We start from the raw sequence: 16,244 nt of genomic DNA, 5'->3' as shown, positions 1-16,244 counted from the left end.
AAGGGCAAAGCTGCAGCCGCTCCGCTCATTTTTGAGAAGTGAGGGGCAGCTCGGCTTGTGGATTGGGGCCCATGGATGGCTTTCTGGGCCTGAAACTCTCCAGTGAAGTAAGCCCGACATTCTGTGCATACATGCGAGGTTAAGCTGCCATCATGCTCTGAAAGAGAACCCCCTCTTTCAATGTCATCTGGCTTGCCCTTGGCTCCTAGAAAGCCCAGCTCTAGTGCTCATCCTAGTGGACCTTTTCCCTCACTGCTGCTCACCAGCCTTACACAGAAAATGTCTGCAAGCCTCCAGCTGGCTGCCTGACGCCCATGATGCCCGGTGTCTCCCAAGCCCTGTTCAAGGCCACTACGAGTCCATCTCAATGCAAGACATTTAATCTTCTTAAAGAAAAGCATTTATGGCCCTGCTCTTCCTGGACCCTCTCACTGTGGAAGGAGTGAGGGACAACGATGCCCTCCACCCCATGCCTAGGACAGTGCCACATGGTGAACTGACTTGGAAAGGCACAGAGTGTCAAGAAGCAGCGTGGAGCAGAAAACCTCCACAGGGGCCAGGCGCAGTGGCTCATGCCTGTAATCCCAGAACTTTGGGAGGCTAACGTGGGTGGATCACTTTGAAAACAGCCTGGCCAACATGGCAAAACCTTGTCTGTACTAAAAACACAAAAATTAGCCAAACGTGGTGGTGGGTTCCTATAGTCCCAGCTACTCAGAAGACTGAGGCAGGAGAATCACTTGAAGCTAGAAGGCAGAGGTTGCTGTGAGCAGAGACTGGACCACTGCACTCCAGCCTGGGTGACAGAGTGAGACTCTGTCTCAAAAAAAAAAAAAAGAAAACTTCCCCAGCAATGGCCCTGCTGGGCATGTGCTGCTGCCTCCTCCATCCCTGCCACAGAAGCATTGTGGAGCCCACCTGCTGAGGATCATCAAGGCCTGGCCATCATCCTTGCTGCTGCACAGGTCCTCGGCGTTGGCCTCAAGTACAGCCAGTCCCAGCTGGAAGATGGCTTTGATGCCGTCGTAGAAGAAGCAATCTACCACATTCACTGCACTCTCTAGAGGCATGATGCTGAGGAATAGGGTCAGGAACCAAGAGAGAGAGATGGACGCCAGGGCTGAGAGGTCATTCATGTGCTCCGCCAGCTCCGGGAGGTGACCCTTGATGAGCTCCTCGAAGACAGACTGGTCCACTTGCGCCCCTGGAAAAGAAGGCCACAGGGCTCTGGCTGGGGTGGGACTCACTCTCTAAGGACAGTCTGAAAATAAAATCACTCTGAGATAACCAGAACAAAGAGATAGAATTTGAGTACATAAAGTACCCATGCTTAACTCACTGATTCTGATATTTTGACCAAGGTAATTTAAAGGGTAAAAGATAGCCATAAAAAAAAAATACTGCTTGATCAGCTGGAAACTGGCATGGGGGAAATAAAAAGGAATGCTAGCCCCTACCTCAAACCATATAAAAAAAATATCTGAAATAGACCATAAACCTAAATATAAAAGTTAGTACTGTAAAACTTTTAGAAGAAAATTTAAGAAAAATACAACATTTCTTAGGACATAAAAAGTACTAACCACAGAAAAAATTGTAAACTGGACTTCATCAAAATTAAAACTGCTGTTCTCCAAAAGGCACCATTAATAAAATGAAAATGCAAGCTTCAAACCTGTAGAAAATATTTGCAATCCATATGCCTACAGAGGTCTTGTATTCAAAAGAAAGAACTCTAGCGACTTAGTAAGAAGGTAACAATCAACCTTTTTTAAAGAGGCTAAAAATCTAAACACTCAAAAGTCAATAAACAAATGGTCAGTAAGCAAAGAGACATCTGTTCAACATCATTAATCATCAGATAAGTGCAAATTAAAACCACCATAATTATACCACTTCTTACCCACTAGATGCCTAAAATTAAAAAGACGGACAATACCAAGTGTTAGTAAGGATATGCAGCAAGATGAACTCTCCTTCGCTGCTGTTATGAGACAAATGAACAGGTTACATCCACTCTAGAACACTGAGAGTTTCTTATTAAGTCATATATCTAACCTATGACCCTGCAATTCTTCTCCTAGGTAAATACCCAGGGAAAATGATAGCATATATTCACAGAAAGACTTACATGACTACTCACTGCTACTTTATTTATCATATCCCAAGACTGGAAACCAGTCAAATGCACAACAGGTGACTGGACAAGCATACCATGTTCTGAGCGCACAGTGAAATCCTACTCAGCAACAAAGAGAAGCAAGCTCTACCGATGCACCACCAACGTGGCTGCCTCTCACAGACGCTCTGCTGCATGACGGACGCCAGACACAGAAGACCCTGTCCTCCATAATTACATCCATACAAGGTTCAAGAGTAGGCCGAATTAATCCCTGGTGATAGAAATCAGTACCAGGTGTTGCCTATGGCAGGGAAGGGGCAGAAGAGAACTTTCTGGGGTGATGCAAGTGTTCCAAAGGTCCCCTCCTGTCCCGGGGCGGTGTCCACACAGGCACATGCACTCTCACAGAGAGTCCACGTGGCACTGTTGCATATGAGCTGTCACATAGCAACAATCATCAACGATGGCTTTGACAGCATGTCTCTCAAATCTGCTGAGGTTCTAATTACTCCTTCCTACTCTTTTCCTTACACTGCTTCCCATGACACAAAGTAAAAAGGGAAGCAAGCCAGCTAGCCACTCAGGCACACAAAGGAGCCGGTGAGCATGACCAAAGGCTCAGGGAAGGGCACACCCGGGACCAGAAGGCACAGAGCCATCACGGCCTTCCCAGATGACGACACCAACCACCTGCCCCTCCTTATCCCTAGGGACCACCCTTCAGTCCTTAGGACACTGGCTTCAAAGGCACCTTCTCCCCACCTTGCTTCTACATCCACTCAGGTGTTAAATTCTGTCTGAAGTTTGTTCTGTTCCCAGGGCTGCCACCCTAATTTTAGGCCAGCTCCATTTCTTACCTGAATTACTAAGAAGGGTGCTTAACAGTATCACCAGTGCAAAACCATTTTTGTATTGTTTTCTCTACTAGGAGGTTGCTGGACCACAGAGACAGCACACATTCAAATCTCAACCACATGAAAGACAGAGGTACCCAGTGCAGGAGTTCTGCAGGGCCACAGGTTTACCTAGAGTCCAGACAGTAGCAAACAGGCTTTCTTAGGATGTCCTTATGAAAGTGAAAGGCTTTTCCAAGTCTGCCCTTTAACTGACCACATGGGCATCAAGGGTCTCTAGTTCTGTCCCACCTACCTCCTCTCTCTAGGGAAACCGAGGAGTTCCTGTCTGAACAAGCTCTTTGGGGTACCAAGAGGCGTTTCCCCAAACCCCCATCCTCCCTTTCCAAGCCATGGCATCCTTGCAAAACCGCCCTGGTTTTCAATTTCTGACTTGTTTCCTGGGCCTTGGATCTTCCTTCCCTTCTTGTAAGTTCAGCTATCCATCTGAAGTCATGTGTTTGTTTTAATCCCAACTCTTGGTAGGGTCTTGGTAGCAGGGACATATTCGAGCTTCTTTATTCCATTACATTGTCAGAACTGTGCAGAGAACTTCATGAGTTAGTTTTACAAATTCAGGAGTCAAATTGTGTTTGCAAACAGACTAGCTGAGTGGTACTGAGGGATTTTATAAACAGGACTGATAAGAAACATCCTGCCCAGGCTCTGTCATTGTTCCCCAAATACACAGGAGAAGGAAGAGGATCTGTTTACCGATCACTCGGTGGTTGAAGTAATCGGGCAGCATCCGCTCACACACGGCAACCAGCAGCCAGAAGGCTTCCTCCTCCTTGGCATACAGCAGCAGCACGGAGGTCAGGATGTTCATGGACTGCTCAGGGGTCAAGAAGGACAGTTACTGACCAGCCCATGTGATGCCACAGAGACGGTACAAGCATCCAAGCCCAAACAACCCACAAAAGTAAAGATTTTGTAGGTGAGAGATCCAGCATAAACCAACCGTGATATCAACATGGTCCTCACAGGACACGCCCAGCTGAACGATCAGCCACCACTCAGCTCCGGTTCCCATTTAGCAATGTGGAATTTAGCTGCGGTACAAGTCTTAGGGTTGGTTCAAATCCAGCTATTCTCCGTTTGTTCAAACAGACATGCACGCACACATGCATACACACGCACACACAAATTCACTCACTGACTTTGCTTATTCACAGGAAAATAAAGTTTGAAATCTTAAATTTTTAAATATCAGGAGCTTCACTAATCGCAGCTCATCCTGCGTTTGGCTGCTGCTTTAATGGATGGATTTTCCTATTTTGCCTGCTGACCACAGCCTCAGCTCAGGAAAGCTCAGCAGACATCTCATCTCCACCCCTGTGCCCTGAAGGAAGGGGATTGGCCCTGATCATCTTGTTTCTCCCTAGATAGCACTGGCATTTTAAATAATCTCTGTAACTTATGTAGAGATCTAGAAATTCTATTAATGCCCTCCTACGTCTGAGCTCAAGAGGAGTGCTGAAGACTGAATCTGCCCTGCCGCCAACAACCACCACACATGAGTGTTTCTCTTTTCAGGCACTCAGTCCATTTTTAAATCTCAAATTTTCAACCTGTTTGATTATATGAAGATGAGTCCCTTTGACCCTAATGTGATACATTCTTTCCAGAAAGGGACCAAGTATGGCGACTTCACACAGCAATACTCAGGACTGGATGACCGGGAATGGAACGGAAACCCCGGGAAGGTCAACGTGAGACACCAACTAAAGACTCTCTGCACCCCGGAGCACACCCTTTCACCTGGCAGTATCCAATCCTGGGGTTCCGGTGGGCATAGGCCGTCAAGACTCTCCTCAAAGCAGCAATTCCTGTTTCATTCTGGAAGGCAGGGTGTTCTGGCAGGGAGCGATGCAGGTCTCGCTCTATCTCCTCAGTTACCAGGCAGCACTTCCCCAGGGACTCCTCCACCAGATTCCCGTAGTAACCAGGGTGTGAAACAAGATCCGTCACAGCATCTGAGTTTTAAAAGCAATGTTTCAAGGGGGAAGGATTACTAGGATGGTGTCACCATGAAGAGAACGCTTGTCCCACCAGGGGACCCCAGTGGGGTCTTATTACTTACCGAGGGGCAAAATATTGGCCAGGCATGGTGGCTCACTCCTGTAATCCCAGCACTTTGATTTTGGGAGGCTGAGGTGGACAGATCACTTGAGGTCAGGAGTTTTGAGATCAGCCTGGCCAACGTGGTAAAATCCCATCTCTACTAAAATACAAAAATTAGCCAGGTGTGGTGGCGGGTACCTATAATCCCTGTAAGGATGCTAAGGCACAAAAATCCTTTGAACCCAGGAGGCAGAGATTGCAGTAAGCCAAGATCATGCCATTGTACTCCAGCCTGGGCAACAGAGTAAGGGCTTCATTTCTGCCATGCAGCCTAGTCCGAAAAACAGAAATAAAAGAAATAGCATGGCTTTTTTTTTTTTTTTTTGAGACGGAGTCTTGCTCTGTTGCCAAACTGGAGTACAGTGGCACAATCCCAGCTCACTACAAACCTCTGCCTCCTGGGTTCATGCAATTCTCCTGCCTCAGCTTCCCGAGTAGCTGGGACTACAGGCACGTACCACCACACCCAGCTAATTTTTGTATTTTTTTGTAGAAACAGCGTTTCACCGTGTTGGCCAGGATGGTCTTGATCTGTGACCTTGTGATCCACCTGCCTCAGCCTCCCAAAGTGCTGGGATTACAGGCATGAGCCACGGCACCCGGCCAATAGCATGGCTTTTGTAAGAATAACCTTATAGCGTGAAGGTGAGAAAGCTCATAATACAAATAAATGCACTAATATGCTTTTAACACACTGTATTCCCTAATAGCAGGAGTGTGCAAGCACGTACACAAACACACACAGAAATTTCATGCATTAATTCAACAAGAAATGACACTGAGCGCCAATGTATGAGGCACACGAGAGGGCGCAACTATGATGGAGAGAAGGGGCCAGCAGCACGGTGCCCACATGAAACTCTGAAGTCGGGTCTGAGATGTACAAACTGCAGCAGAAGGACCCAGCACAGAAAACTCCTACGCCAGCCACACACAGCCAGAGCTACTGCCCAGGCCTCTAGCGGGCAGTCAAGATGGAGGGATGAATGAGCCCCTTATGAAAAGTGTGTGCACACGTGTGTGTGTGTGTGTGTGTGTGCATGTGTGTGTATGTTAAAAAGACCTAGAGGAACGCATACCTTGGGCAGTGACAGGCCTCACCTTTAGGTGGTAGGATTCTAAAGAAGGTCACTGTCTCTGCTCACTCCTCCATGCCCTTATTTTTCAACTATGACTATGTGTCGTTATTTCTATATACAAAAATGCAGAAGACATTTTTCATTTTTAAAAGGAGACATTTTGATGCTACGCCTCTGGAAGGCAGCTGCAGAAGCCAGGAGGCAGGAGGGAGATGAGGTGTGCGGTGGCAGCATCAGTGCCCAGTGACCACACCCAGTGCAGTGAAGCATGAAGGCTGTGTCTGGGTGTCTCCGGCAGGCGGACAGGGGATGGGGGAGACGTGGAAGAGGAAAGTGAGGGACAAAGTTGGAGGTAGATAAGGAACCAGCAAGAGGCTGATGGTGAAGTAGGACAAGGGATGCATCCAGTCACAGGAAGAGTGAGGGAAGAGGGAACAGTTACCCAGCCCAGTCTCCAGGCGCCTCCCTGCTGACAAGAGCCACAGGGTCATCTAGGGAAGGGACCCTCTCACCTGGCCTCCCATGGCACCCAGAGAAGCAGCAAAGGCACACTCCCCAATGGCAGGGCCTTCCCTTCCTGCCCTTGGGCCCCAGCTCCTTTGCCCCAAGGAGTAAGTCCCTCACAGTTGATATGGAGGGACAGACAAATGTCTACCCAGCATGTCCCTGGGGAAGTTTGGTCCCAGGTTCAGCCTATCCATCATTAAATGTCCTGATGTGGGTTCCCAGGCATTCCACAATAGGTGCAGGGAGAGGCCCCATGGCTTTGGGGCCAAACGAGACCCTCACTGAATGGGTCCAGCAGAAAAGAGGAAATGGAACAGAACGGAAATCCGCACTTTTGCCTCGGGTGCCCGCCACATGTCTTCACTGGAGAAGGGACCCATGGCAGCTACACTCTGAGGGATGTGTTTCAACAGCCCAACCAATTGACAATGGATGAGGACTTTTGGCTTCATCTATTTCAGAGTTCATACATTGTAGACACTTCACTTCCACAGGGTTCTGAATAGAATCCTCAGCACTATATAGAGACTTGTGAAGGCATTTGTAAAGGAATGGTCATCACTGTACTCAGACCTCACATTTACCCAGTTGGACACTGTGGCAACCTGACCTAGGTCCCACAGCTGACACAACAAGGGGTCTAAGTCCTCGGCTGGGAATTCACAGGAAATGACCCAAAGACAGACCCATTTCATCTGTACATAAACACATGTGCTGTTCAGGTCTGGGCTGTTCCTGTGTCCGTGAGAAAAAGAACAATTAGCTTAGAGATACCAAGAGCGCTTACCTGAGAAGAGAAGCCAGAGTCTCCCACGCAAAGACTCAGGGATGCCCATGGCTACAAGCTTCCGAATCTTCTCTGTGCGAAACATACACACGGTTCTGCCATATTCCACAAAGTGGTCATTCCACAGGCTTATTTTTATCTGTTCTCTGGACTGGAAATGGGAATATTCTTAATGTACAAAGAAGTTCATCCTTACCACCCCCTGCCCGCCGATGCACCACTGGTGATGGGGGAGGTACTGCCTCCGCTGAGGGGCCAACAGCAACAGGCAAGGACACCTGTATTCAAGCCACAAATATTTCTGAACCTCTACCAGGGGACACAGAGGATACAAAGATGAATAACACAGAGTATGGCTCTGCAGGAGCTCAGAGACCAGTGGGTGAATTTATACAAACAAAATGCAGTTTCCTTAGCAAGGCTGGTAATAAGGATATGTAAATGCAAGTACTAAAGTAGCCCAAATCAGATGGGAGGGTGGGTTGGGCAAGGGGGACGCTGGGGGAAATTTTCTCAAGATGTTGTATCTGCCAAAAAAACACTGGTCAGCTCAGAGGGTAAAGGGGACAATTTGCCCTGAGCTTCCTGATAGCCAGAGGGAAAACTGAAACCTGAAAAAAATTACATTTTATATATATATTTAACATTCTCATGTTTCATCAACAAAAGTTAATGAAGGATCTGAGTGTAAAGCCTATGAGAAGGCTCAGTTTTGAATAAAAAAAACAACAGATTTTACAGGAGCCATTAAGCAACCAAAAATAAGCTTGGGGTAACAGGTTCACAGCCACTGCCTGGTGCTCATAGTCCAGCGCAGCACCCTGCCAGCCGTGGCCCCGTTTCAAAGCACAACTTCCAGTATCTTTACCAGACTATACATGACATGTCCCTCAAGTTCTCCCTACAAAGAGGAAATCTGTAAGTAAATATAGCAAAAATATTTCCAGTTTAGTAAAACTAGAAGATTGGTGACCCCCTTCTCCCAGAAGACAAAAAAAAAAAAAAAAAAGAAAGCTGTAATGAGGGGCACACAGACAGCACTGGCTAGAAGGACAGGGACCCATTCTGTGCCTAGAGACCCCCAAGGGACAGCGCAGCCAGCTCTCCAGGCCCCACAACCGAGAGGTGCTTGAGGACCACCGAAGGGCAGGTGGGAGAGCAGCCCCTCAGTCCTCTGACCCCTCAGTGGACGCCTCTCACTTTTCACCCATGAGAACAAGAAGGAAGAGGAGCACTAGCTTCCCAAGGCCAGGTGCCATGTTCCACGGTGGGTCAGACAGCTGGGCAACCCCCATGCTCATGCCCATGGCACAGTTCTGCAGTCCAGCTTGGGTACCAGGCATCACTCACCATTCGGGAGTCAGGGCTCTGGCTGCCTGACTGCTGGAAGGCGGTGAAGAGGGCGTCGGGGTGCAGCAGCGGGCTCTTCTCTTTTTCACTCTCCTCGCTATTTTGAGAAGATACCATTTCAAGATCCCCAAACCTGTGGTCACTGCACATGCTTGTTGAATGAAACACAGGTGAAGCCTGCACAGCAAGAGAGATAGAGAGACGGCGAGACAGAGACAGACAGAGAGACAGAAAGAGAGAGAGTGAGTCATGGCTTTAGCGAAGGGAACAGTCTTTGTTTTGCCTTTGGATGCATGGGCATAGCAGACTTCAATGACTCAGGGGGAAGACAGACTGACACCAGACCTGACAGCATTCCTAGGAAGACACAGTCCCTCTGCCTGTTCCGGGGAAGGCTGTCCCGGCCCCAAGAGCCCGGGGCCACACACAGTTCCTCATGGGTACCCCAGGCCCCTTAGCTTCTGGACAGGAGGATGACCATCCCGAGAAAAGAGCCCTGGGGTAGACAGAGGCTGCACCTCCTTTTCTCCCCATCACCACTTTGGGTAAAAAGAGGTTGAGAATGAGAAGAGACGTGAATAAAGGAGAGCAGGCAGCAGCCACTGCGGGGCCACCTCCGCAGCTGCCCAACATCAGGGCCCATGAAGCTCCTCTTTCAGCAGGTTACACGTGCCTCCAATAAGGTCATCCTCGATCCGCAGGAGCAGGGACAGCAACCCTTCTTACCTGTGAGGGGTGTCCCTGCCACCCTCTCCAAGCTGTGGGGCGGTTGGCTCCCCAACCCCTCTACTCTATGTCACACCCTCTCAGGATACCCAGCACATCAGAAACGGCAGCAGACCACACACAGGCCCCACATTCTTCTTGTCCCCATGTGAGTCCCTCCTGTGCACTCCCCTTTGGAGACCACAGCGCAATACGTGAAGAAGGGGATCATCAGGGTCTGGAAGGACCGTACCATGTCATCATCTGCAGAGGTATTGTAGTGCACGGGGTGGTTCGCATGGACCTGCTTCAGCCTCACGAGCAGCGCCTCCACCAGGCTGTCTCGGTCCCGGAGCTCGATGAACTGGAAGGCCACCTTGCTTCTGATGCTGACGATGATGGGGTGCGGCAGCAGGCTCGTGTCCTCCATCTTCTCAATGCTCACCACCTGCACAAGAGGTGACATGCAGGGCCAGCAGGGAGGGAGGAAGGCAGGCATCGTATTACATATGCAGAATGTCCCGAAACAGAGTGCAAAGCACAATTACTGCAGAAAGGGCATGATGCAAAGGCGAGCTGCTCTCCACCACCACGAGGGGAGGCTGTGCAAGGCTGCATCAAGGGATGACTGGGTAACAAAGTGCGGTCTATCCATACCACGGAATATGACCCAGCCTTGAAGAGGAGGGGGATTTGGAGAGAGGCTACAGCAGGGACGAGCCCCAAGTGCATTATGCTAAGTGAACAAGGCCAGTCACAAATATTGATGTATATGAGGTACTTGGAGGAGTGAAATTCAGAGAGATGGGAAGTAGAAGGACAGTCGCTGGGGGCTGGGGGAGGGGGAGGAGGGGAGTCGTTTCATGGGGACAGTGTTTCCGTTGGCAGTGATAAAAACATTCTGGAGATGGACAGTGCTGATGGCTGCACAACAATGTGAATGTACGTAATACTACTGAATCATACAATGGTTACAGTGATCATTTCTGGTTAGGTACACATAGCCAAGAAAAATTTTAAGCATGTAAGTTAGCTCCTTGATTTCTTGCTCCACTAATAAGTAAAAATATTTGTAAAATGAAGATATCTACTACAGAATAATAACAGGGAGGCAGGAGACCACATGTTTATCCCAGCATTGTGAGAGGCCAAGGTGAGAGAACTGACTGAGCCCAGGAGTTCAAGACCAGCCTGTGCAACGCAGTGAGACCCTCCTCTCTAAAAAAAAAAAAAAAAAAAAGAAAAGAAAAAAAAATAAGATTTTTGAGTTTTTCCAAAGAAGAATATGTAGTGCATTTGTTAGCAGAAGAAATACTCTGGCGGTCTTGATGTGTAAACAGAGTTGTGGGTACCATTTCACCACAGCTGCTACCCTGAAGCCAAAGGACTGAGCTGCTCAGATCTGGAAGAAATCTGAGCCCCATTTCCAAGAAGAGAATTGCAGAATTTTATAGGAAGAAGTGACCTGATCCCTGTCAAAGGAAGCATTTTAAAATTTCACCTAAAGTTCTAGGACAGTATAAAATCCAAGCAATTTACCATTTATTTTTAAAAGGTGATGCTTTTGGTAGGTTGCTTTTTTTGCTTTTCTTTTTTTTGGCGAGTGAAATGGGAGGATTCATTCCTAAGAGCTGCTGGAAAAATCTTTAATTGCTAGGCATGTACTTTTTAATAACAGCTTTATCAATAATGTGGAGGTTAGAGTCCCCTGTTTTCAACAAGCACTTGTTGGCAAATTTCAGGATGCCAGAGAAACAGCAGAAAAAGCAATGGCCAAATGGGTAATGGTCCAATTCAGGCCATGCCTCCCTCAAGAAGCCCAGCCTGGTAGTCATCCATCTTTAGATGGCAAAGCTGTCCCATCTGAACTCCCCTCCCACACTCCATCTCACAGCCAGCAACCTTGGTTTCAAACAACAAAAGGCTGCTTTGGGAAGCACACAGTAGGGCTGGTCTACCTCTCTGAGTGGCAGGACGACCTTACAGCAGCCATCTTCTCTGCTGGCAAAGCAGATGTAGCTGTCAGAGGTGAACATCCGCCCTGCGGTGTGACAGCGACTGAACGGCGTCCAGAGCGAGCAGTCCACGACCTCATGCAGCTTCTCCTTCCTGGGCAACCTGAAGAAAGCCCGGAAGAACTCATTCTGTGCTCTGGCTTCCAGGTCCCTGGGGAAGGGCGAGGAAAGAAGAAGAAAAGACAGGAAAGGTGAATGGACACTCAAGATTACAAAGGAAAATATTTTTACTTTTTTATTTCATTTTATTTTTGAGATGGAGTCTTGCTCTGTCACCCAGGCTGGAGTGCAGTGGCATGATCTCAGCTCACTGCAACCTCCGCCTCCCAGGTACAAGCCATTGTCCTGCCTCAGCCTCCCAAGTAGCTGGGATTACAGACATATGCCACCATGCCCTGCTAATTTTTCTATTTATAGTAGAGATGGGGTTTTGCTATATTGGTCACGCTGGTCTCAAACTCCCGACCTCAGGTGATCCACCTGCCTCGACCTCACAAAGTGCTGGAATTACAGGCGTGAGCCACTGCACGCAGCCAAGAAAATACTTTTAAAGCCACTGGCACAATCTGTATTTAAGTGAGTACAAAAAGGTACCATGCACGTCCTGTGCTGGTGCACCTGGGCCACATTCTAACTGCAGGCTGACCTTCAGAACAAGGACGCAGGACAGACATGCTGCCTCTGCACAGAAGTGATGTAATAAACTCATAGGCCAAATAAGCATTCCTTCCTGGTTTGAGTAACACTGAGAATTACCAGAAAAACAATTGCTTAAGAAGCCAAGTTTCAAAAAGTTTGATAACAAGTGGTGAGGAGGATGTGGGGACCGTACTGCACTGCTGGAGGGGAATTAACACAGTGCGGTCACGTTGGACAACAGTCTGGAAGCTCCACAAAAGGCTAAATGTAGACTTAACACTTGACCAAGAAATTCCACTCCTAGGTAGATAAACCCAAGAGAATTGAAAACATATGTCTGGCACACGAATGTTCTTAGCAGCATTATTTATGATAACCAAAAGGTAGAAATAACCGAAAAGTCCATTGACTCACAAATGGATAAACAAAAGATAGTGTATCCAAACAATCAAATATTGTTCAGCCAGAAAAAAGGAGTGAAGTATTGATGTGTGCTACAGCAGAGATGAACCTTGAAAACATAATACTGAGTGAAATAAGACACAAAAAGATGACATATTGCCTGATTCCATTTATATGAAATATCCAGCATAAGCAAATCTCTGGAAACAGAAAATAGATTAGTGATTGCTCAGGGTTTGGGGGAAGAGAGAAATGGGAAGTAACTGCTCATGGCTACAGGGTTTCTTTTTGGGGTGACGAAATGTTCTAAAATTGATTGTGGTGATGGTTGCACAACTCTCTGACTATGGTAAAAACCACTGAATGGTACACTTCTAAAGGGCATATAATAATTACATGGTATGTAAATTAAATCTCAAAAAAAATTTTTTTTTAATTTAATGTGGCTGGGCATGGTGGCACATGCCTGTAATCTCAGCACTTTGGGAGGCCAAGGGAGGCAGATTGCTTGAGCTCAGGAGTTTGAGAACAGCCTGGACAACATGGCAAAACCCTGTCTCTACAAAACAAAAACAAAAAACCACAAACATTAGCTGGGTGTGGTGGTTTGCACCTATGGTCCAAGCTACTCCAGAGGCTGAGATGAAAGGATCACTTGAGCCCAGGAGGTAGAGGCTGCAGTGAGCTGAGATCGCACCACTGCACTGTAGCCTGGATGACAGAGTGAGATCCTGTCTTCAAAAAAAAAAAAAAAAAAAAAAACAGTTTAGATGTATGTCTGACACACAGTAAGTAATCAATAAACATTATTATTATCTTTTTAAAAAAAATTTTTTTAAGAATCTAGGTCGGGTGCGGTGGCTCACACATCACATCAGTATCAACAAGAGAGAATGTTGATAAGGAGGAAAGAAGGATCCTAACCTCCAGGCAACCCCACATATCCTGATTTTTGGCTCTAAAACCAGTAAAGAAAGCAGCCAAATCACAATGTTTGAAAATATTGATCAATTTATGTCATACTAAAAAATTCTAGTGGGGGGAAATTCCAACATACGGAGGGAAAGATTTTTCTCTGGCATTTTAAATAAGAGTTCTTTATAAAATAAGGATGAAATTAACACTTGCTCAAAGTCAGTAATATGAATTCTTGGCTTTCTCATGTACTCTGTAACCCTGAATGAGACTCTCTGTATCCCATTTTGATGGCTACAAAATGGAAACAATGTCTGAATTTTCTGCTTCAAGGTATCCGTGTGAATCTAAAATGATGCCCACAATATGGTAAAAGAGAAATTAGATTAGGCATAGCACCTACAGTCTGATTCCTACAGTGTGTTCCGGTATCCAAGGCAACTAAACCATTTTGTTCTACCCAGTGCACCTGCTGCCTCAGTTCAATTCCTTAAAATTTCCAGACAGGGATGTGTACAAGGACTTTATCTTAAGTGTTAACATTGATTGTCTTTGCATAAGTGGGACTTCCACTTCCCAATTTTATTTTGCTTACATTTTTTACATGACTACATACTAGCTTAAAAAAAAAAGTTAGCTATTTTCTTTAGAGAAAAGTGCAGCTTTTAAAATGTTACATAAATGCCATAAATGCAAGATAATAAACTCTCAACTCTGGAATCAACTGCACACAGCTCAATTGAGCTTTTCAGATATGATTTGGTTGTGAGGCCCCTGAGATATGACCTCACCTCAACCATGCCAGGCTGGACTCCCAGACACACACCTTTTCTGCAACCCCTTCTAGGTCTCATGTCCACCATCATACAATTGACTTACAAGCAGCAGCCATCATATGGAGATGGCACAATCTATAGAATTTACCATGAAGCCCTCAAAAAGAGAAGACACACACATGCCCAGAAAGTCCTCTGGACACCCAGAGAAATTATACAAGTTCTACAGATCACAATGGGTCCAGTTCCTGGGGGCCAAAGCTGCAGTTCCTTAAATACCTGATACAACATGGACTGCTGTTTCCATGGATGAATGAGCTTTCTCTAGAGAGGAGCTGGCAGGACACAGGAAAAGCACCATAAACACTCTAACAGTTCATGCACAGCAAGAATGGAAAGCAAGGCCCCTCAAGAGGACCCCAAGTTCCCCAAGCTGACTATGTCCAATGCATTTAAATTGGAAAACTTCCATCCTTGTCCTTGGAGCATGCTGGCCATGCTGGCTTTGATGAAAGTAAAATCAACCCTTACTCCCTGCACTTATCTTATAAACGTGGTTCTAGTTGCCAGTGAGTTCACCTGTCAGTCTTCCTTCCTAGCTGGGCATTTCTTTCCCCTTAAGTCATGGCTGATGTCAAACTGAATACATGGTGAGTATTCAAATCACAGAAGTTTGCACTGGGCCACCAGAAAGGTGGGAGGACTTATATTTATATTTATTTTGCCCCGAATCCCTCCAATTAAGAATAAGGTGTTCCAGGCAGGGCATGGTGGCTCACACCTGTAATCCCAGCACTTTGGGAGGCTGAGGTGGGCAGATTACCTGAGGTCAGGAGTTCAAGACCAGCCTGGCCAACATGGAGAAACCCTGTCTCTACTAAAAATACAAAAATTAGCTGGGCATGGTGGCATGGTGCCTGTAATCCCAGCTACTCGGGAGGCTGAGGCAGGAGAATCACTTGAACCCAGGAGACAGAGGTTGCAGTGAGCCAAGATTGCACCATTGCACTCCAGCCTGGGTGACGAGAGTGAAACTCCATCTCAAGAAAAAAAGAAAAAAGAATAAGGTGTTCCGGTATCTGAGGCAGCTAAACCATTTTGTTCTTCCCAGTGCACCTGCTGCCTCAGTTCAATCAGCTTCTCTTCTCTGTGGCTTCAGAGCAGCCTGGGTACGCTGCACACAGTCTCCATTCCCCTTTCAGGGCTGTCCTCGCTTTCTCTGTAGACATCTGTGTTTTGTACATTTGGGTAGCCAGAGACCAAAAACCTCAAGTTACAAAAAAGTAAGCAGCACAGGGGACTTTCCTAAGATCTGAGTTAGTTTCCTTCCTTCATATTAGAAAGTTGTCTTCCAATTTCACCATTAAATATGTATTATATACAAGATAATTAAATTTCCAGTATAACTGAGATGAAGATGTAGTGACTTTGAAAAGATGAGAAACCAGCTCTTTATGAAGTTCACAATAAGACCATCCTATCCTTTAGGTCTGTTTCAAAGCAGTTGTTAGTTTTGATGCTAAATATATCAACTCCTTTTTCTGAACAGCATCAAAAACAAAGCCATTAGTCACAGCCTGCTTCTCAGACTTTCCAGTACTTCCTAAGTGCCTTCATTTTTCCTCCATAGGGAAGAACAACAGACATTGGTCATGACCTGACATTCACAAGGTGGTCACACAAGGCTGTAGTTCACTGCAGAAGCACCTCTATGAGGATGGAGACAATCCCAGCTACTCCACCTACGCCTACCATCCTGTGCACACACAGGCTAAAGCAATCACTCTAAGAGAGAGCTACAACTAAGACTAGCAGGGGAAGGTGCCACCTTCCTTTTCTATCTTTTTTTTTTTTTTTTTTTTTGAGACACAGTTGCATTCTCTTGCCCAGGCTGGAGTGCTGTTCTGCAATCTTGACTCACTGCAACCTC

The 16,244-nt window shown here is 46.6% G+C and overlaps 1 protein-coding gene across 3 annotated transcripts in view; it reads right to left on the bottom strand.

Annotated features, from left to right (window-relative positions):
* Nucleotides 1-16,244, bottom strand: part of TBC1D8 (TBC1 domain family member 8) — a 134,121-nt gene that overhangs the window by 17,653 nt on the left and 100,224 nt on the right. For all 3 annotated transcript variants that reach the window (XM_017547917.2, XM_017547918.2, XM_037745511.1), the window contains 7 exons: nt 11,526-11,733; nt 9,821-10,015; nt 8,863-9,039; nt 7,513-7,663; nt 4,777-4,991; nt 3,730-3,847; nt 919-1,204 (listed from right to left, as the gene is read on the bottom strand). In XM_017547917.2, the coding sequence (XP_017403406.1) occupies nt 919-1,204; nt 3,730-3,847; nt 4,777-4,991; nt 7,513-7,663; nt 8,863-9,039; nt 9,821-10,015; nt 11,526-11,733 (1,350 nt within the window). The remainder of the gene's footprint in view (nt 1-918; nt 1,205-3,729; nt 3,848-4,776; nt 4,992-7,512; nt 7,664-8,862; nt 9,040-9,820; nt 10,016-11,525; nt 11,734-16,244) is intronic.

This window comes from Cebus imitator, unplaced genomic scaffold, assembly GCF_001604975.1.
Source record: "Cebus imitator isolate Cc_AM_T3 unplaced genomic scaffold, Cebus_imitator-1.0 Scaffold202, whole genome shotgun sequence".
NCBI lineage: Eukaryota > Metazoa > Chordata > Mammalia > Primates > Cebidae > Cebus > Cebus imitator.
This window is presented reverse-complemented; position numbering and strand designations above follow the sequence as displayed.